General features: G+C 47.0%; 1 protein-coding gene across 3 annotated transcripts in view; it reads right to left on the bottom strand.

Moving 5' to 3' along the window:
* FCHO2 (FCH and mu domain containing endocytic adaptor 2) overlaps positions 1 to 23,508 on the bottom strand; it is a 1,031,922-nt gene that overhangs the window by 831,288 nt on the left and 177,126 nt on the right. For all 3 annotated transcript variants that reach the window (XM_085632343.1, XM_085632342.1, XM_085632344.1), the window contains 3 exons: positions 10,477 to 10,551; positions 10,218 to 10,359; positions 9,983 to 10,135 (listed from right to left, as the gene is read on the bottom strand). In XM_085632343.1, the coding sequence (XP_085488469.1) occupies positions 9,983 to 10,135; positions 10,218 to 10,359; positions 10,477 to 10,551 (370 nt within the window). The remainder of the gene's footprint in view (positions 1 to 9,982; positions 10,136 to 10,217; positions 10,360 to 10,476; positions 10,552 to 23,508) is intronic.

Here is a 23,508-nt window from a genome sequence, read left to right on the forward strand (position 1 = left end):
GCGTTGGACCCCATAAAGATGTTTAACCCACCCATCACTCGAACCCCATACCCTAGCTGTTATAGACCGCTTTATGTACTGGTTTTTCCTTTCCACAACCGAATTTCCCTCAGGATGGAATGGAGAGGAGTACCGCAATGCAATGCCCAAACTGGCCATGGCTTCTTTGTAAGCTAGAGAGCTAAACACAGGGCCCTGGTCAGAATGTAGTGTGCCAATTGCGTATGTGCCGATAAAGACTCGCAAATCTTTTATAACAGTTCGAGAGTCAGCCGAGCGCTGAGGCCACATCCATAGGAACCTTGAGCACAAATCCACTGTGACCATGATATATTTATAGTTACCATCCCTTTGCAAGGGACCGCAGTGATGAGGATAAACACATGCTAATGGTTTATCTGAAACTACCAGAGGCGTCTGCGCAGGACGTTTCACTGTAGAAACTTTCATCTTTTGGCATATTTCACATTACAAAAAAAAAGTTCTTGGTCTGTTTCCTAATGCCAGGCCACCACTATCTCTTCATGTGCTGCTAGGATTAGTCCTAATCTACGTTCCATGTTTGGAATTACCCTATCCCCCACTCCAGGGATTTAAGCAAACGGAACGCTGTTCACATCAATTATATACGAGTATTTGAGTGGAAGTTTTTAAGGTAACGCTGCACCACTGCCTTTGCTTGAAGCATTGACAGCCAACAATATCTCACTGTCTATTTTTGTTTTTGAACTAGTGATTGCAGCTACGGAAGCTGTTTGCACAGCCCCCTTTGCGGCTTCGTCAGCCAATGAATTCCCTGCAACGTGCACGCCATCACGTTGATGACTCATCGTGTGTATCAAGTGTTTTGTAGTCCGTTTCGCAACTGAACTACTTGTTTACAAAGCGTTTTATGCTTGATTGTGCCACCTTTTGCATCTTTGTAACCATTTTGAAGCCAATTCTGTAAATATTCATTGTAGGATTGTACACAGTAAAAAAGAATCGCACACTAGAAGTGTGGGGAATTCACGATCCGTATTTTCAAGTGCCAATTTGAATGCTTGTAGTTCAGCTCGCTGAGCTGTACAATCTCCTAGAGATTGTGTTTTAGTGACCATCGGTCGGAATTTACCATTGCGCATACGACATTTAACGATCGCGCAGGCAGCACAGGAAGCTTGCTTACTTTCCGTAGCTTGTGTAGATCCGTCAGTATAAATTATACATTCGTACTGATCAAGAGGGAGAATCTCAATAGGCAGAGGACATTCGTGTTCATATTGCAGAAATGCTTGTGTTTTTAAATTAGGATCAAAAACATACTCAACATCTGTTGCAGCAAGAGAATTAACCTATTGTATCCATCTTGGATTTAAAGCTTTTGCATTTGGAATGCTCGCTTTTGTAACCGCCTCTAAGGCTGGTACTGGAGTCACAACAATAATGCTAGAGCTAAAGCTCTTTCTTTTGCTACAGCGGTTTGAACTTCTGTCAGAATTTTTTCTGTCAAAGTGAAGCGCATTTCTGCTTGTGCATACAAATGTGATTTGTATGCTATTGGTATTTTTTCACCTTCATTAAAAGTTAAGTAGGGGAATCCGCATTGACCCGAAATTATTCGGATCACTAAATTGCGTGCATTTACGCGTGTTTGTAAGTGATTTGTTGCTAACAAGTCAGCTTGTAGTGAATGCAGGATTTCTCTGTGTTCCTGTGTGCAATCTTTGATTTCGAAATCAGGTTTGATCAGTTCGTAGAGAGGTTTAACCCTTTCTGCGTAATTTAGAATGTAAGTTCTTCCAAAATTCAGAAAACCTACAATCAACTGTAAATTTTTCAGCGTTTTTGGAGGTTGGAGCAGCGCACACTTTTCTAAAAAGTTCACTGCCAGGCTTTTGCCTTCACTTGAAAGTTCATATCCTAGGAAAAGGACATTGAGGTGTTCAATTCTTGATTTCTTAAAGTTGAATTTATAGCCCTCAGAGGCGAAGCCCAGTATAATGGTGTTCACCCTGTTCAAGTGCCTATCCAGGTCATCGTCTGTCAGATAGATATCATCGACATATGACACGGCCTCGTCATCATAAATTTGTAGTAACTCTGTTACTCTTGCTGAGAATAACCCCGGGCTGTTCTTGAACCCTTGTGGTAGTCAACAGAAGTGACGCAGGGTCCCCATTATTGAGAAAGCTGTCAAGTACCTACTTTCAGGTGCTATGTTTTGACAAAAGAAACCATTTGAAATATCCAATGTAGTTTTATATTTTTTACGCACAATGTTATTCGTTTTGTTTGAAAAACTTTATTCGATTCATAACAATCATAAAAGTACATAGTTAAAATGATAACACCGATCTTAAAAACTTTCCATATAGCATTTTAGACATATTAAATATATCCAAACAACTTATAAGATTTCAAAACATGATTATCCATAAAATCTACCATATTCCAATCCAAGGATATCATGAAGAAATGATATCCTATGATTGCGCAGAGCTCTTTTTCTCTATTTCTTTATCGCGATTCGTACCTTTTCCGGATTAATAAAGCAGTTCTAATAAAATTTAACAAAGCACAACAAATGATGGGATTGGACAAAGATAGTAAGTGATTAAATTCATCCTGGTATGAGCAGGGGGAAATTTCCCTCAGGATAGGCCTAATAAAGCGTGCCCTTTTATCTTTATATAAAGTGCAAAACAGCATGAAGTGCATTGTGCTTTGTTCGGCTAGATTATTACAGGGGGAGGGAGTCAGTTTCTTACACCAGTTCACCTGGTTGGGAAAAGCCACAAAAAAGTGCAGTGTGCAGAGACGAAACCTGGTCAGGAGGAAACAAGATTGTGTATGGATACTAAAAGATAGATTAAATTGCTGAAGGCTTAGCAGCCCATGGTTTGTGGTCTCATCTTCCAAATTAGATCTTCTTAACTCATTATAGTAGGCATTTTTGATGGTTAATTTTATGTTAGATTTAATGTTATTCATTAATGCTGTACTGTGTGCATTTTGCACAGCAAATGTTTTAGAACAAGTGTTCAGGTGTCTATAATCCAAAACTAAACGATATGTGTTGTCTGGTTTGGAAACAGGAAACAAAGGATTGTTCATTGATGAGGTGCATGTTTCAATCACCCCTTGGTATTCAAGTTAATCTAAGATCTCCCTGACCTGTGTTTTAGCTTCTTGCTTAATTGGGTAATGCCTTTGTGCAGTAGGTTGACATTTTAATTGGATCTTGTGGTGAGGCGAGTCCTCATCCTATCCTAGATGATTTTTGTATAATGCTGGAGCCTGGGCTGCTGCCCATTTACTGGCATAAGTATATTTTAAATGTATAGGAACATGGTTGGAGAAGGCTGGCATAATGATGTCTTCGCCATGTGGGCACTCCCTGACAAATTCTGGTGGCCAGTGTTTTTCTACTAGAAGTAGATCATAACCCCTTGAAAGCTTTTCCCAAAAGAGTGCTTTCACTTTTCTTGGTATGTCTGCCTCCATCCGGAGTGTTATCTCATATAACTTTTGTGGAGAACTAACCCTGGTGTCTACAGTTTCAACTGTTATGTACTCATTCAAGTCCACTGTCTCCAGAAGTTCCTTCAGGTTCTGGCAGGCTATTGTTACTTATGCTGCACTGTCTGAGCCCATTCTCCGTTCTTGAGCTGTGTTCTCAGAATTCTCGGCCTGTCTGATCTTCAGACCTGCTACCTTTTTCTTAGTGAATTGAGGTTTTGGTTTGTTTTTCTGAACGTGTTTATCGTCTCTGGACTTCACGCGTTCTTCTTTGTGATCTGACCGTCCTCTTCTTTCGGATGTCTGTGAAGATGTCTGAAAGGTACAAGAGGAACGTGTATCAGTATCTTGATACCTGTCAGGTTTTTTCAAATTATCCCTATTCCTGAGGTTATACCTCCTGTCACAAGTGCTCCTTTTGAGGAGACCTACCTCGGGATTGAGAACGTTTCTCTTTTGAATGTTGTTTTTTGTTTTCCCACTTCTTTTTAGATGATGTAGGATTGTGTTTAATTGAGTCTTTTTCAGGACCCTCAGACAGTTGTGGTTTAACTGTGTAATTCTATTAATTTTGGTCTTTGATTAAGTAATTCCTTATCCGACATTGCCTCAATGTCAGGATGAGGTATGTGGCCGTCTAAAATCGGCCATGTTGCTCCTGGTCTACCTATTGGACCGAGCCTGGTAATGGGATTGTAATGTTTTAGGGCACCTTTAAACCAGAGCTGATGCTCCTGGTAGGTAAGTAGAATTTCAACATCCTCGAAGGGAATGTATTCCTCAGGTGGTTCATCTTCTTTGAAGAAGTGAAACATTTTTGTTACTGGATTTGATTCTGGGAATACTATCCATGAATAAAATACCTCCGTCTGAAAAGATTCATGTGCCTCTATCACAAAAACCACTCTACCACATCTTGGTGTTAGGCCATGTTTTATAAGTTTTAGAGTGATGGCCCTCCTTAAATTTGGATGGATGTTTATAACACCCTCATCAGTTTCATTTAAACCTGTAGTATTTAAACCTGTTACGACTGGATCAGCCGTAGCCTCTGTATCAGACATTTTGTTTAAAGAAAAATGTAGACCAAGTTTCAAGGAAACAAAGATAAGGTGCACAATATTTTGGAACACTGTATCCTTCAACGTTGAATAAACCAAACAGCTAATACATAGGATTTTCGTCCTACTCAGCTATGGTGGATATTATCCCTACCCACTCCAGATGTCTTATGGAGTTTTAGGAGTAGGGGTCTCTGAGAAAAGTACGACTGAGTTACTTCAGTATCTAGCGTTAAATTAGTGCCTTACAAAACCGTTGGGTAGTGTAGTTCCTATTTCCCTTATATGCTCTGCGCATTGGAATAATCTACACTATAGTTGTGGCATAGGACTGAGGTCAGTATGCCTCTATCGAGTACATTAAACTTAATTAATTTATGTGCCAGCTAACTCAGAGGTCACTAGAACTTCTCGAATGAACAAGTAGGGAGCAGATTCTGACAACCGCATAAACATGACAACTTTGTTTCCCTTAGAATCGGAACGCATCTCAGAATCGTGGAAACAAAAGAGAACAGTTTCACTCAGTCAATCGTGCATGCTTAGTTTCTTCAGAGTTAAACAGAAATAGATAGAAGGGCGTTTTCAATAAAAGGGGTTAATTTAACAGTCTTGTTTCTCGTGTAAGAGATATGAGCTGTTACAATCGTTTGACAGTAAGCAAGATATAATACGTACAGCGTAAGCAGTGAGAAGAAATAATACTGCAATAGCATTGTCTTTTAGCTATGACATATTTTCATATATACATACATAAATAACACAGGCTAAAAAGTGAATACTCGTCTGATGCTTCTAAAATAGTCCTACCCCAGTGTACCTAACCTAAGTGTAGTACGAGGTAAGAAGTAGGTGCTTCTATAGTATGGTATATACTAAGTTTAGTATGCCAAGAGTCCCTCTAGGTTCTAGTCGGCTCCATACCTTTAGAATGAGCGAGGTGGGAATCTCTATCCGGGTCTCAAACTTTAACACCCCGCGAAGGGAGTCAGAAAACTGGAAGCTGGATTCTCTGCGATCAGGGATGACAGCGTCTGGCCGGGATATGGTCTCTTCAGAACTTGCCGTGGCGAACCGTGCAGTCACGTCGTGCTGAGTCGTGCCGTGGTTTGCCATGGTAAGGGAAGGCATATTTATACCTGGAAGGTGCTTAGGAATGCTAGCATTGACGTAAAGTCGGGCAGAGGAAGACGTCATGGATGAACCCCTAAGGAATAGAAGTTCATGCATAATATAGGAGTTCTTGGAGAAATCAATAATCCTAGCTAGGGAAAGTCCCTTAGGCTTAAGGGTCTGGTTTCTAAGAACTTGTGACGTGGGATGGACGGATGTAGGTGACCATGCCTGTATTTGGTTAGCATGGCCAACGCCTAAATAAGGACTGGGATTCTATGCCTAAATAAGGGCAAAGCGAGTTGTGCCTATATAAGGACATGATTCAGGGAAACCTATATACGGGTATCTAAATCGAAAAACAACACCGGGACCGACAGAGAACTGCTCACTGATCTCCAGCAGATTGCCGAAACGTTCGCTTCTTACTTCTCATTGGTGTATACATCTGCCGAGACGTCCCAGTCCTCCATGGCTGCGGAACTCCTGTCAACTATTAAAGTCGCTTGCCTGTGCACACAAGACAGAGACTCCCTAGAGAGCGACATTACAGAGACCGAAATTCAGAAAGCAATTCAGGACGTGCGTTCAGGTAAAGCCATGGGACCCAATGGGCTCCTAATTGAATTCTTCAAGCCAATGGCCTCCAAACTCTCTCCCCACTTACTGCAAATGTATACCGAAAGTTTTGATGTTGGGGTCCTACCAAATGACGTTAGGACGGCCTCAATTGTGGTCATACACAAACAAGGCAAACCAGCAGATGATTGCAGATCATTACGCCCCATATCCCTCCTCACGGTTGAGGCGACAATTCTAGCAAAACTATTGGCAAATAGGCTTAACCCCTATATTACCTAGCTGGTGCACCCAGACCAATCCGGGTTTATGCCAGGGAGGAACACAGCCTTGAACTTAAGGCGATTGAATGGGTTCCTGGGCAGAAAAGATACGATCAGGGAGGACTCGGTCCTGCTGTCACTGGATGCCTCTATCGCGTTTGATACCATCGAGTGGGACTTTCTTTTGGAAGTGCTGACAAGGATGGTTTTGGACCCAATTTTATCAAGTGGATCCAGCTGCTTTACACCCAACCGACCGCATATGTGACAGTCAACAACCATGTTTCTAGGCAAATCCCATTGCAGCGGGGCACTAGACAGGGGTGCCCTCTATCGCCCCTGCTCTTTGCCCTGGTACTGGAGCCCCTGGCTGTTTGGGTCAAGGGAGACCCAGAGATTAGGGGCCTGAAATGGACAGAGGACCACGAGGATCGCTTTTCATTATATGCGGATGACATTCTCCTCGATTTGGCCTCGCGGTCCTTCAGCCGAGTTCTCCATATATTTCATATATTTGGCACCCACTCGGGGTAAACTACTAATTGGACTACGTCCCAACTTTACGTGCTGTGGGGTGCACCACCGCACAATCCTAGGGGCTACAGCATACCGGTGGCATCACAGGGCTTCAAGTACCTCGGTATCTTTATTAGCCCAGATCCGACTTTATTTTATGAGTCCAACCTACTAATGCCCTTGACTCGTCTTCGATCTGACGCTTAGCATTGGCGATCTCTCCCCTTGACCGTCAAGGGGCAGGCTGCACTTTTTAAGATGTTAGCACTGCCGCGTTTCCTGTACGCACTGCAGAACACCTCCAATGTGACCCCTGACACCTATTTTGCCACTATTGACAGCGTAGTGTGAGGACTGCTGTGGGAGGGACGGGCCCCACGCATAGCCATGAAAAAACTGACGATGGGGTGGTATGATGGGGGTATTGCATTGCCAGACATGTGGCTTTATTATCAAGCATCTCAATTGGTTGCAATCAATAAGTGGGTACCTTGGGAACACGACGACCCAAACTTTTGTACAGACCGTTGGCTCTTGGGACGGGGAGGAAACAATAGGGCACTCTACACAAACCCCCGCAATCTTCACCTCACAGGACCCACAGCATGCACAGTGGAGGTCTTGCATGGAGTCAATAAGAAATGGGGCTGGCATAACACACTTACAAAAGCCACACCACTCTGGGAACCAGATATACTGGGTCAGCTCAGCAAATGTCCTGGATTTGACAGATTGGACACGATAGGCATCTCGACAGTAGGGGACATGTGGGTGAGGTGTAAACTGGCCAGGTTTGCAGACCAAGTATCAACTAGCGCAAACTGAGACTTTTAGATATTTACAGATTAGCCATGCAGTTACAGCCGCCTTGTGCAAGGATCTCCCACTGCCTGAGTCCTCTCCACTGGAGGACAGGTTGATACTTGACCCTATGCCTACAAAAGCCATATCCCGTACCTATAAAAAGCTGTTGAATAATTATCCTGACCCCATGCAGCGCCCGCGGCACAATTGGGAGGCAGACCTAGGGGGCATAGATGAGGAAGACTGGCGCGACGCACTGGCTTCTCCCAGAGAAGTGGCTATCCCAATGAGATTGCGCCTGGTGCAACTGAAAATCCTCCACCGTGAATACTTAAGATGCAAAGATCTCGTTTAAATTAGGAAGACGGCCTGACCCCCTGTGCCTTCGGAATTGTAACCAACCGGGCACTTTCTTCCATATCCTATGGGACTGCCCAACAGTGCGATAATACTGGGGCAGGGTTACAAAACAGATGGAGAGAGCAAGTGGTAAGACTCTGAAGGCCTCCCCCAGTTGTGCCTCCTTAATGTGTGAGAAGCCATGGACTTAACGCAAACTGAGGAAACATGGGCTTCAATGGGGTGGGCCATTGCAAAACGCAACATTGCGCAGAAATGGGGATTGGGGGCGGCCCTGTACTTGCGTGATTGGCTATTGACATGGATAGGGCAATGATTGCCAAGAAGGATGTGTTCAAGCACAGAGGGTGTCCTAAAAAATAGGATCATAAGTGGGGGAGGTGGAATAAATACAGAGGCGATATCAGTTCATCTCCTTCAACTGAATTACAGCGTGAAAGACGTTTACTGTTGGACGCTCCTGGGATTGATGTTGTGCTCCCGCCCTAAACTGCACAAGGTGACTGCTCGATTACTAGATGCCAACTGGTGTGCGTGCCTAGTCTACATACTAGTCCACCTATGTACTGGATACTTAATGGACATGCTGGTTATTACTATTCTGTTTACACATGGGGAAGTGAACTGTGCTTCTCGAACGCCATCTGTATCGCAATATGTAACTCTGTACTGTGGACTTAACTATTGCTTTATCATTGCCTTGTACTTTTTCTTTTATTTTCTTAATAAAAATTGCTTCATAAAAATAAAAAATAATGAGATGACAACTATAGATAAGGTTATGACATACTGAGAAGGTTCAGACAATGCATACTTTGCTTCTAAAAAATGTCTATACCAGTGGCTCTTAACCTTTTGACTTATGCGGACCCCCACTTAAAAGTTACTGGAACCCTGGGATCACCAATAAATCATTAGTGGAATCAGGAGACCCCAATTAGTCATTACTGAAAGCAGGGGACCTCAGCCTGAACATTTTCGATGATTTGCACTGCAAGACAAAATACCCCAAAAATACAGAAACAAGCATTCATTAAACAAATACACAAATGATGGGGTTTTTCCCAAAACAATTCACAAACAAATATAATTTTTTTTTTTTTTAAATCTTTTGTTATAATGGGTAGGTTGGAGCTTTCCAAAATTCAATTGAGTTTGCTCTTTTACCATACTAGATTCTGTTTGATGCACTTGCACTGCTTCCACAAATCAATCTGAGGATACGAACTTAATCTGTAGCCTCCAATTTCAAATTCTTAATATTTACAGAAAATTTGACAATTTTACATTTTGGTTCTTTATTTATATACTCTTTATTAATCTGTAATATTATTTATGTCATTTTTTTTTTTTAAATTGCAGACCCCCTGATTCGGCTTTGCGGACCCCCAGCAGCCCCCAGACCTCAGGTCAAGAACCACTGTTCTATACTGTCTTTTTAATGCCAAACGCTGATTTTACTCGTATTTATATTTAAAAGTACCTAAATCTGAAATTCAAAAATCAGTTGATCAAAATATGTTTTTCAAAAAGCACTTTTTTCTGTCAGTATACAGTCGCTTCTGGATACCTAAACATAACATAACATGAAAAAAGTCAATTCAACTCTCAACTTCATACGAGTTCTTCTTGTATCATTTTCAAAAAAATGTTTGTAGTCTTTGACTTATCTTCCTTTTTCAACATTAGAACACCTTTTTCAAAATTTCTGCAATGGCATTTTGCTTAGCTTTTAGAACCATACTAAGCTTCAAAATTTAAGACAGGAAATTATTTCTTAATTACCTTTTCAATATCTTTCTGAGCAGCGCCTTCTCTTTTCAGGCGCTCCTGGTCTACACACTTCGCATTATACATTTCCTTGGATTTCTGCAGAGCCTGAGTAATAGTCTGGATATTTTGTACCGCTTCCAGTGTGCCAGCGACTTCCTCTTTTGTCTGTCAAAAGATACAGTCCTCAATAAAACAGACAACATTCTCACTTTAAACAACATGTTAAGCATAAGAAAATACGGCAAACCTTTTTATGTGCTTTTAACTGCTCATCTCCATATTTCTGCACTTCTTTAATCAGCTCCTGTAACTTTTTAACTAGTTCCAAATGACAGCTTGCCAGTTTTTCTGTTGAAGTTTTAAAAATATCCCATACTGGTCCGAATGTCCTAGAGAAACAGAAGTAAAATGAAAGAGTGGAATAGAAAGAAAAATAAAAAATACAAAAATTAATCAGGGACATAGTTAACATTGGCTTATGCTATTTTCTCATGCGGTATACATACCCAAGCTGAGTATAATTGCTTGCAGATTTGGAGAGTTTCGACATGGATCTTGCATATACCTCTTCTATTGTTGATCTATTAAAAAACAAAGTGCAGACAATGCTTTAACCAAGCGACAATGCTCATAATAAACATACATTGCATGAAGACCAGAGAAGAAATCAAGCAATTTTGTCCTGTAATTGACAGTAGATACTAGAGACGTATTTGATGTTGTGGCTTCTACAATACAAGAATGCAGACCAGATACCAAAAAATATTATAATACTTAACCTGTAACAGTTTTTGCAGCTTGACATCAGTTACTGGTATGGATTCGCCTGATCTTGTAGTCGGCGCAAGTACTGGGCAGAATTTTGTTGAAAAAACAAAAAAGGTACATAAATACTACCATCGCAAGAGTGTTTCAGTGGAAAGTCTTTAAGAAATAGACTGAAGCCCCAACATGTCCTTTGACAACATGCTCTCCCTCCTTAACTACAAGACTACATTACGGATTGTCCAAATTTAAGACTATTGCCTCAAAATGTTCTTTTGAATGGGAATTTAAGCACTGTAATAAATTAAGTAAATAAATGGCTAAAATCCATATCTCGTTAGGTGAGAGGACATTATTTAAATGTTCTTCTTTGTCCAGGGTGTAAAATAAAAAAGCCAGTCCTAGGCCGTTTATGATATTTCTCAAAATCTTTGGAATACACAACTCCCGAATCCTCGTCCCTTGGGTACAAATCTCATGGGTTACTGCTTGCAATCCGGAGTATGAAACAGAAAACACAAAAGAGAACCAAAATATATAAGCTAGCCTGTCACCATGTGCAGCAGTTGTGTGGTCATGCATCTCGGATTTGGAAGTCAGTGAAAGATTCACAGAAATCAGTAAAGATACAATGAAAAAAGAAAAAAAAACACCTTCAGCGTCTTTTGTGGTCCAGGAGAACACCTCTCCGAATGACGGGTACTTGTTGTGGCTGGACAAAGACATATATATTCCTAGAGGGGTAATGTGACTGAAAAGAACAAGTTACTCACCGTCGGATAATACTCTACCTAACCGTACATTACACACCTTGTGAATACCCCCTGGTACCAGATTTGATGAGAAAACAGAAAAGCAGTTCTACTGTGCGCTGGTAGGTGGAACTGTGCGACTCCGCATCAACTTCATTCAACTCCGTTAGTGACGAATGGAGTTGGAATGAAGTTCCACCCAGGGGCACTGGCTTCAGTTTCTTTCATGAATTCATCCACACCCTCAGACGCTTAGCCGATTGGTTAATCGAAAGAACCATTGTGCAGATTCCTAAACTGGGATCTTTTTTGATGGCATATGCCCTATCACAGAACGGGGTATTGGTAGGGAGATTAATAATCTGCGGTTAGATAAGAGTATCCATCAGAAATAGTGTTACCAAAGCTAAGTAACATGTACCTCAGATAGATACTTCTAACTTCCGATTGCTCAACTTATGATACCAAGGAAGTTCCTCCCAAGGTGGTGGGTATGTGGAATGGCTCACACAAAAAAGTCCTGAAGGAGTAGGTGGGCAAAATGGCCATCTCAATGAAACTGGTTATTAAGGCAGATGCGCTTTGTGAACATGTGCACTGATGCCCACATAGCTGCCTAACAGATATCCAGGACAGGCACTCCACATGCCAATGCTGTGGTAGCAGCCTTAGCCGTAGTGGAGTGAGTCCTTAAAACCTCTCGGGCTGGGGGCGTGGTCACGCTATCGATGGAGTAGGACGCGCACTGCCGGAGCTCCTGGCCGCCGGCGGTGAAAACTGCACCTAACAGTGGTGTGGCAGGCCGAGAAGACGCCTCAATTGGGGGCGTGCAGGCAGCGGAGGGGAGCGGCCAGCTTCCGGGCGGCTCGGGGAGCCTGGCCCTGATGGAGGAGAAGCCCCGGCCGGAGAGGGCGCGCCCGTCATTTTGCGCGTCCCGCTCCAGCGCGTTGTGGAGGAGACGAGCACCGCAGGCAGGGGCTTGAGACCACCGGCGGAGCAGCTCGGATAGCCTGCATAGCGGTGAGGTGGCCGGAGAGCGGCGGAGGCGCGATCTCCCAGCCTGGCGGGGGTGGCTGTGCTGGAGGGGCTGCCCCGGCTGGAGAGGGCGCGCCCGCCATTTTGCATGCCCGGCTCCGGTGCACCGTGGAGGAGACGAGCCCCGCAGACGGGAATTTGGGGCCGCCGGAGGAGCAGCTGGGACACCCTGTGAAGCGGTGAGGTGGTCGGAGGGCGGCAAAGGTGCGAGCTCCTTGCCTAGCGGGCTGGCGGCGAGGGAGGCTGGACTGTTGAGGCGGGGAAGAACGCGACCGCCATTTTGTGGCCTGCACCTGGGGTCACTTGTAGAACTACCTGCTGCGGGGCCGGCGGCGCAGCAGCGGTGATCGGCGCTGTGGAGGTGCCTGGCCTGGAGCGCATGGCCATTGCTGGTTGAGGGGCACTTCGTTCGGGACGCCGTGGCTGAGCGGGCGGGGTCCTGTGACGGGGCCTCGTGGAGCAGTGACTGGAGGGGCGTACGCCTCGTGAGCGGGCCCCCGCTTGCCTGGGCCCTGGCGCCCTGCTAACTGCTTGGCCTGCTGTTCACTTCCTGTAATGCTGCGACCCTAACCTACGACCTCCTGGCCCGGGGTAGCGAGCGGACTCTGAGCTGGGCACTACATCGAGCTGGCGGGGGGCCTCTGGGTTCCTGCTTATCTGGTGACGACTGAGTGGAGCACCCTTGAGCTACTGCATCTGACTGCCACGGTAGCCTGTGGGGGGGCCACTCCTGCTCGGCCCTCCTATTCGGCTGGCGCGAGGCTGAGCTATGACACGCACTAAACCAGGGAAGGAGCCGCCGGTGGCCTCAAAGGACACCACAGTGAAGGAGCTATGGAGCAAGCCCGGAGCGGCACTGGCGGGCACCCTACTGTCGGGTACTGGAAACTCAGCCGAGCCGGTGACGCAATCCTTAATGGCACTGTTCATGCAAGACCTCAAAACTGAAATTGGCTCGCTTCGTACGGAGGTCCAGGCCTGCGTTAAGGAACTCCGGAGGGATGTGGGGGAGCTGGGGGACAGAGTGGATGATATGGAGAAGACCCTGGACGCTCGCACAGAAGATCAGGAACACCTCTGGCAGAGGATTGCAACCCTGGAAGAACAGCATGTTGAGCTCCAGATTCGACAGGAGGATTTGGAGAATAGGGGGCGCCGAAACAACATACGCATAAGGGGTGTTCCGATCGGAGCGGAAGGTACAGATATCATGACATTCGTGGCGGATCTACTCCATGAAATCCGGGGGGACGATGATGCCTCACCGCCGGCTCTGGACCGCGCACATAGGGTCTCTGGGCCGCCTGGGAGGCCTGGATTCATCCCCGATATCCTGACACGGGTCAATTTCTTTGTTGAAAAGGAAGCCATCCTCAAAGCGGCCCGGGACAAGCCCGAAATCCTGAACAGAGGCACTCCGGTCCAACTATTTCAAGACTTGGCCCCCACAACTCTCCGACGCCGGAGGGATTTCAGACCTATCACAGACAAATTGAGGGCCCTCAACATCCGTTACCAATGGGGTCATCCCTTCGCCCTCATTTTCCAATGGGAATCGAGGCGTCGGGTGTTGCGATCATACCGAGAAGCGGCGCAGTTGCTCCAGATCCCGGACACCCCACCGGTCAGTCCCTCGCGCCGCACTGCTGGGCCTCGCGCCCCACTCAAGCCTAGGTGGTCCAGGGTGCGCCATCCGGGGCGCCCCCTTCCCCTGCTGCAAGCAGATCATCGCGGGACAAACAAGACGTTATACAACATATTAGATCTCTGGAGGGTGGCTCGTCGCCAGCGGGATCACAGGAGTCCGCCCCCGTGTGAGCCTCTTTGCTCTGCAGCACTGTACTTACCGCGGGCCTCCGGGAGGAGAAGGCTCTCTGTCTGCCCACCCAGCGATTGCCCTGAGTCCCATTTCAACGCCTCGAGTACCTCATGTTGGGTGTGAGTGATGCTCACTTTTTGCCACTGCCACTACATGTATGGGGCGGTGGCCCGGAGCTGAAACCCGATGCACTGGATCTGTAGAGATGGTGATGATCGATCCCCACTCCTATTCCTGGGAGAGTGACATCTCCGGGATAGCCTGTGCCACTGTGCCTGGCCACTCCCTAGACTGGAATAGGTCTTGTTGGCCATGTTGGCTGTTTTGGAGTTTCAGTTCTTGTCCCCGACCTCACTCTCTTTCTTCCCTTCCCCTTCTCTTCCCAACCCTCTGGTGGGGGGGACTTGTGGGCATGTGGGGGAGCCTCGCGGAGATGATCCCACCAGATGAACAGTACCAATGACCACTATACCTTCCTGGAAGATTGTATCCCTTAATGTGAAGGGGCTTAACTCGCCTAGCAAACGGCGCCAAATCTGGAGATACTTGTTGCAACAGGGCCCCGACATAATCTTCCTACAAGAGACGCATCTCCTTAAATCTGATGTGGCTCGAATGGCCCACCCACGTTTCCCTCACCAGTTTTGGTCTTCAGCAGCCACCAAGACAGCAGGGGTGGCCGTTCTTTGTAGGGTGGGTTTTCTGCAGGGGGACACGAAGGTACTTAGAGACGCTGAGGGCTGGTTTCTGAGGGTGGAGATAGTGAGAGGACACCGCACGCTTACACTTTGCAATCTCTATGCCCCCAATCAGGGACAAGATGCCTTTCTACGCAGGATAATTAGGGAATACCTTGAGCCGGTAAATTCGGACCTCATAGTTGGAGGTGACCTCAACTTGGTATGGGATGCAGATCTGGATCGCTGTGGAGGAGCCTTTCATGGGGTCGGGGCCATGTCTGCAACGGTGAAAAAATCTCTTACTGCTCTAAACTTGGTGGATTTCTGGCGCTACCACTCCCCTGGGCTGAGGGATTCCACCTATTACTCCCACGCGCATCGCTCTTATTCCCGTATCGACATGCTTTTTGTATCCCTCTTTGCTTAAGGATACATTGTCGGCGTCCCACTCGAGTATCTCGGTCTCGGATCATGCTCATGTGGAACTGCTCCTTCATGAGCGCCTCACCCGCTCGCCCCGCCCGCGTCGCTGGAGGTTCCTAGACCATATCCTGCAGGATCCGGTTGATAGGGAGGAAATCCAGACAGCCATTCTGGCCTACTTTGAAAATAATGATGTGCCAGGGACTCCCCTCCCCCTCTTGTGGAATGCCTTCAAGGCTACGATAAGGTGCACCATCACAGCTATAGCTGTCGCTAGGGCGCAAGAAGCCCAACTATATGAAAATAAGCTTGCACGCGAAATTAAGACGCTGGAAAAGATGGACCAGGAGCGCCCCTTGGCGGCCCACAAGCGACGTTTAGCGGTCCTCCAGGGCCAGCTCCGCGTGCATAGAACGAATAAGGCCGAACATGCATTGCTAGCGCTCCGGCAGAGCTTCTATGAAGGCGGCGACAAGGTGGGCACTGTCCTCGCGCGGCGCCTGCGTACACGGGCGGCCAAGGCCCACATTGCAAAATTGCAGGGGGCAGATGGAGCTTGGGCTATCACTGAATCTGCGAAGCTCCAAGCATTTCATGACTACTACTCATCCCTCTACGAGGGGGATCCACCAGAGCCGGAATTGATATCGGCTGCCCTGGGCGCGTGCGAGTGGGAGCCGCTGAGTAAACACCATTCTGAGCTCCTAGAGAAGTCTATCACGCTAGAGGAAATGGCTGGCGCCCTGAAAGTTCTCCCATTGGGTAAAACGCCTGGGCCTGACGGGCTCCCGGTATCGTTTTTTCGTGCCTTCTTACCGCAACTACAGCCGTATCTCTAATCGTCTTTTCAACTCATTCGCGGAGTCCGTTGGCCCCTCTCCAGATATGGCGATGGCTGAAATAGCCCTCATCCAGAAGCCTGGGAAGGACCACACCCTATGCTCCTCCTACCGGCCCATAGCCCTGCTAAATACTGATCTCAAGCTGTACACTAAAATTCTTGCTAAACGGCTCAGTACTCACTTGCCCAATCTTATTGATCCGGACCAGGTGGGGTTTATACACCAACGTCAAGGCGCAGAAAATGTACGCCGCATAGCCCATATTGTTGGGAAGGCCAAGCACTGAGGAATACCGGCCTGCCTCCTGTCGCTGGACGCTGAAACAGCGTTCAACTGGGTGGACTGGGCGTTCCTCCGCGCAGTTTTACAGAAGATAGGGCTAGGACCTAAAATGGTGGCGCGCATTATGGCTCCTTATATCTCCCCAGTGGCTAGGGTGCGAGTGAATGGTCAGCTCACGCAGCCCTTCTCTATCCGCAGGGGCACCCGGCAGGGCAGCCCTTTATCGCCCCTGCTGTTTGCCCTGGTGGTGGAGCCCCTCGCCATACTGATTCGCCGGTCCCCTGATGTTAGGGGCATTTCCCTTAGGGGTATAGACCACAAGATTGCCCTCTTTGCTGACGATCTGCTCCTCACGTTGTCTGACCCGCTACACTCGCTCCCGGCGGCCCACTCGTTGCTCCAAACCTATGAATGTGCCTCAGGGCTTAAAATTAATCATACGAAGTCCTGGGCGCTTAACCTCACGATCCCAGAGGAAGAAATCACGGCGTTACAGACTTGCGTTCCCTACCAGTGGGGGAGCAGATCGGTGAGATACCTTGGCCTCAATCTGACCCCGGATCTGGCTACCTAGACACAGGCCAACTGGCAGGATTGTAAACGCTCAGTCCTTGAAGACTTGCGCACCTAGAAAGCTTTGCCGCTTTCCTGGCTTGGCCGCCTGAATGCAATTAAGATGTCCATATTACCAAAGATCCTCTATCTCTTTCAAACTTTGCCGACGCCTATTCCGGAACACCAAATTCAAGGGTTGCAACGCGAACTGATTACGTTCATATGGGGAGGTAAGAAGCCGCGATTTTCTAATAAAATTGTGAAGCTCCCCCGGGATAGGGGCGGACTTGCCTGCCCTAACCTGCTGGATTACTATTGGGCATCACATCTCCGGTTCATTCTAGAATGGGGAGCATGGGAAAGTGAAAAAGTATGGTTTCACATGGATAGGGCAGTTACATGCCGTCCGCTTTGGGACCATGCTTGGCTGCCTCGAGAGAAGCGCCACCGCAGTGCGTACATGGCTGTCCCCACTAAAACGGTCCTCGAGATCTGGGACAAGGTGGCGGTCCGTAGGGGCCTCACTACCTTCCCCTCACCCCACACTCCTATTGCTCGCAACCCACAATTTCCACCAGCGTGTCGCCCGCCCTACTTTGAGAACTGGACCGAGTCCGGCTGTAGAACGATACGCGACTTATTTTTGGGAAAGGACTTCAAAACCTTTACCCAATGCCAACAGGAATTTGGCCTAACGGAAAAGGACAAATTCCAATATATCCAACTTCGGCACTGGATACAGGGCTTCTCCCTGACGCAGGCGGCCACGCGGCCCTTCACTCCGTTCGAGCAGTTGGCTCGCACATTTGGCACCTATAAGGGTCTAATTTCCCGTATATACAAAGTGCTCCAGCATACACAGCGTCTTGATCCCCACCCATATCAACTGCGGTGGCAGAACCTCTCCGGCTCAGGTGTTACTCCTGCCCAGTGGTCACGGCTTTGGAGCGACATTCCCAGAACCTTTCGTAGCGTTCACCAGCAGGAATCAGCCTACAAGGTAATGACCCAATGGTACTATACCCCCGTCCGGCTCCAAAAGATGTTTCCCAAGGTGTCCTCGCTCTGCTGGCGCTGTACTCAAGCGCTGGGAGACTTCATACATGTTTGGTGGGCGTGTCCTCTCCTGACTACCTACTGTAAGGAGGTCCTCAGTCACATTAAACGGGTGCTGGGTTACCCCTTACCGGAGGACCCGCTTACGATCATTTTGGGTCTCAGACCAGCGGCTACGCGAGCTATGACGGGCCGGGATTGGCACTTAAGCCTCCACATGCTGGGTGCAGCAAAACAAACAGTAGCATTATATTGGAAGAAGGCAGAGACCCCCTCCATAAATGTGTGGTTCACCCGCTTGTGGCATGTGGTGGCGATGGAGCTGCTCACGGCACGAATTCAATTCAGAGATACTAAGTTCCGGAAATTCTGGAAGCCCTTGGTGGATCACTTGGGGAGGATAGAGCATGTTAGGTTACAACCGCCGCGGCTTCGGGCCTTAAAGTTGTTTGACGATGTGATCTGCCCGACTAACCTGGGGGGATTTTGGAGGTCCACAGGGCAACCGCTCTCACTGTCGGAGGGTCGCTAAATCCAGCTGTGCCCACCCTGGTCATTTCCTCATACTGCATTTTGCACATCGCCACAAAAGTAGTATGGGTCCCCTTGGGGCGGCACCTCTAGATTAGGAGAGGGAGGCTAGATACCGGTAGTGGAGCCCTATGTTCTCTGCCCTCCCGCCATGTCCGCTCCCCCCTTCCCAGTTTTCCTCTCCTCTCCTCCCGCCTCAATCCCCTTCTTAATGGTTAGTTTTAATTTTTTTCTTTCTTATTGAACCTTGCTTTAGGAAATATAGTGGTTGAACACTGCAACACTGCTGTAGCAATGCTGAGCGGATGCACCTTTCAACCCGCTTCTGATTTATTAAGTGTTTCCGGCTGGCTGTTGTGCCTCATAATGCGCTGCCAGGAATACGTATGTACTAGTGAACGAGCTTAGCACGCATCTGGATCAATATGCAAAAATTGTAATAGACCTACACTCGGTAGTGTTTGAAAACAAAACGGTGGATGTGTCATCTGTGCACGGTCCGCTTGGGCTGACGTAGACAGCTAGGCTGCACTATTTGCTACAATTGTCATATCTGATATATATGCCTGTGCACACACGTTTGCAATCATGTCATGGAGTAGTTACATGGAGCTGTAGATAGCAGGTTAGCTATGTCCAGTGAGCCGTGTTGTGCCGCAGCCGACACGGCAACGCTACAGGTATTTTAATAAGTGTTCACAGTAAGGAGAATGTAGGGCGCAGTGCTTTGCAGGCGGGTGGACGACCTTGTGCTTAACATATACAGCTGGGCCAGTGACGTGAGGTGCAGAAGGCCTATATTGTTCTGAAGTACCTGCCCTATAAAGTTATGACCTTTGCTGCCGGCCAATGTGGTTGTAGGCGAACAGCTGTTTAGTGTGACAGATTGCACTTTTCAATAAATAAAAAGTTGGTTATAAAAAAAAAAAAACCTCTCGGGCTGCTTCTCAGGCAATGTGTAGTAAATTTTAGTGCATAGGACTACCCATCGAGAGATGGTCCGTTTCTGCACCGCCCTGCCCCTCTTCACCCAAAAAGAGTAGAATGTCCACACGATGTTCCCAGGTACAATCAATTTAAAAGATGACTGCCCTGTTAGTGCAGAGGTCTAATAATCAAGAGATTGTCCGTTTCTGTACCATCTTGCCCCTCTTCATCCACAAAGAGCCGATCATCTACACGATATTCCCAGGTACAATCAATTTAAAAGCCGACTGCCCTCTCAGTGCAGAGGAATATTCATTAAGAGATGGCCCGTTTTTGCACCTTCTTTCTTTGCAGATAATCTGTCCGATGTTTCCAGGTGCAATCAATTAAAAAGCTGACTGCCCTCTTTTGGTCTACATGATTGGGATTCTCTCTTCCTCTTTTGAAGAATGAGGCAAAGCAGAGAAGGTTGGGAGGGTGATGGCTTGCCCAAAATGAAAAGGGGTCACCACCATTGGTAGGAACATACCTTGTGTCCTTAGCACCAGTTTGTCTGAAAAAAACGTTGCGTACTGGGGACTGCACAAAAAGGTTCTGACATTCACTCACCCGACGTGCAGATTTAATTGCAACCAGGAAGACGATTTTAAAGCCGAGTGTTAGAAATGGGGGTCTCTAGTTGGCAATGGTTAGCACTTTTGTCCAAGTAGGGACCCTTCTTCCTAGTCAGGGTAAAGGGGATACCCTTCTAAAATAACCCCTGCTCATCCCCTTGGTAGCTTGGCATGAGTAGACAGGCTTATCTCAGAGGAACTGTGTAAAGCATTTGTGCACACATACAGTAATACAGTGAAAACACTACAAATGGACACCACACCAGTTTAGAAAAATAGGTAATCTTTATCTAAACCAAATATGACCAAAACAGCAAAACGAAATGCGATTCATAGAAGGTAAAACAGACTATAAATGCGACGCTTTCATCACAAAGTATCTTGGATGGGTCACAATCAAACAAAAACAGCCGCAGGGAAGGTGACATGTCGGTTCCTTACACTCAGGGAAGGTGATGCATCGGTTCCTTACTCCTAAGGAGGTGATGCGTCAGTTCCTTACTGAAGGGGAGGTGATGCGTCGGTTTCTTACTGTGCGGGGAGGTGAGGCGTCGGTTTCTTACTGCAGCCCTGTTGTCCTTTTAGATTTGGCACCCCGGTGCGATGCGTGGGGATCGAGGATGCGTTGTTTCTCAATGTGGCGGCAACAGCGCTGCATTGGTCTCTCCAGCCGCGGTCCCACAATGCGTTGGTTCTTGCAGCCGCCCATCAGGGCTTGTGTTGGAATCGGTGCAGTGATCTCGGACTTCAGAGATAGGGGCATGGAATTCGGCGTGCGGCGATTCCTGCAGCAGCGGGCAGGCGCTGTGTCGGTTTCTTCAGCTGCACAGCGGCGATGCTTCAGAAACAGATGTGGATGGGTCACACTTCTTGTAGTTGCATCTCCTTTCCAGCTCCCTACAGTAGGAACAACCTCCAGAGGCCCAACTCAGCAACAGGCACCTCTTGGCAGGTCAGAACTCCCAGCAAGAAGTTCAGGGGAGCTGGTGGTGAAGTCTTTGTGTCCATGAGACTTCAGAACAGGAGGCAAGCTCTACTTCAAGCTTGTGGAGATCTTCTTCAAGCAGGATACAACAGCAAAGTATTTGTCTTCTTGGCAGAAACAGCCACTGCAGGCCAATCCCAAACAGCACACAGCAATTGGGCAGTACTTCTCCTTCAGCTTTCCCAGCTCTTCTCCTTAGCAGAGGTTTCTCTTGAGTCCATAAGTATTCTAAAATTCTAGGATCTGGGCCCCACTATTTATGTTCAATTTCTCTTTGTTCGCTTGTGGCAGAGAGGCTCTGTGCTCAGTCAAAACCAGTTCTGTCCACTCTGGTCCAGCTTCCCGGCAAGAGGTGGAGACAGCATTGTGTAAGGCAGATCAGGCCCATTCAGGTGAAAGGAAATCTCCTCCCCTACTCAAAATGCATCCCAGGTCTATTCAGCCCAGCCCTAACTCATCCAGGAAAGTCAGGACACACCTCAACCCCTCCAATATCTGTCTACAGTGAATGCACATCCCTAGTCCCTCTCACTTCAAAGCCAGACACTTTCTAAAAGTGATATTTTAAAATGAAGAATGTTAAAATCATCCTTACTAAAAGATGTATCTTTATATTCTGAGCTCAGGTTTACTAAACTTTACCTTCCTACCTGGTCCCAATGAGAAGTTATATTTATAAGGTGCTGTAAATAAACTCCCATTCTATCTTATGTGACAGATAGCCTTTCAATAGTGAAAAAGTAAATTCACTGTAGTTCACTATCAGGGCATGTTACACACATCAGCACATGTCCTACCTTTCACATATACTGCACAGGGGGGCCTACCTTAGGGGAGACTCACATGTAAAAAGAGAGAAGGTTAGGGCCTGGCAAGTGGGTGCAATTGCCAGGTCGACATGGCAGTAGAGACTGCGTGCAGACACTGCAGTGGCAGGTCTGAGAACCCTGTGAAAGGCTGCTTGTGTGGGTGGCACAATCAGTGCTGCAGGCCCACTAGAAGCAGTTAACTTACAGGCCCTGGGGGCACACAGTGCACTCTACTAAGGACTTAGTAGTAAGTCAAATAAGCCAACCATGGAAACACCAATCCACATTCACAATTTACAGAGGGAGCACTTGCACTTTGGCACTGATCAGCAGTGGCAAAGTGCCCAAAGCATCTAGATCAGCAAAAACGAAATTCAGCACACAGAAAAAATACAGGAGGCAGAGGCAAAAACACAGACTGAAACCCACGACAAGGATGCCAGGTCTAACTGTGCATTGTTTCAAAAGAGGTACACATTAGAAAAGTAAGAACCAGATTTAAGTCCCACTGTGGCACCACAAAAGGTTTAGATGGAAACATATGTTGTAAACCTTACAAGAAATGCATCACAGCCGGTAATTTGAACAAGGACAGGTGGTCAGACAAAAGCAAAAAGGCGGAGGGGGCTGACATGTAACTTTTAACTGTGCCTGAAGGCATACCTTGCTAGGCCGAAAACATAGAAAACCAAACACATCAAACTGTTTTGCTTGCATAGGTCAAACTGATGGGTACCACACCAAGGGCCATATGTAGGTAAATTACATTTACCGATTCTTAAATACCGAATTTTACCGATTCGGTATTTATGAATCGGTAAATGTAATGTAGGTAAAAAAATACCGATTCGGTAAGTGACGGTATTTTAGATTCGGTATTTACCGATTCGGTAATGGTAACTTGTTTCCCATTGATTCCTATGGGCCAGGAGGCCCATAGGAATCAATGGGAAGCCAGTTACCATTACCGAATCGGTAAATACCGATTCGGTAATGGGGGGAGGCATCATCATGGGTGGCAGGGTGTCACATTGACACCCTGTTGCACCCCTGATTCGTCCATGTGTGCACATGTGGCGCACATACATGCCCTAGGGGCATGTATGTCTGCCACATTGCACACTTCACAGTGCACAAAAATGCATTTTTACACCTATTCGTCATTTACCACCAACTTTTAGTTGGTGGTAAATAACGAATCCCCACACCCACGACACACTCCCCCTACATCTCATTTCTGTATTCGGTATTTACAGATTCGGTAAATTACCGAATACAGAAATGATCCCCCTACATAGTACAAGCCTAAATACCGGTCGGTAACGGTATATTTACCGAAAATCGGCCGTTACCGACCGGTATTGGGCTACCTACATATGGCCCCAAGTCACAAACCTGTCTCAACACCTTGCATACACAGAATTCGTAGAAGGCGCTTGGCTGCCAGGATGACAAACAAACTC

Source organism: Triturus cristatus, chromosome 2_1 (genome assembly GCF_964204655.1).
Source record: "Triturus cristatus chromosome 2_1, aTriCri1.1, whole genome shotgun sequence".
NCBI classification, from domain to species: Eukaryota; Metazoa; Chordata; class Amphibia; order Caudata; family Salamandridae; genus Triturus; species Triturus cristatus.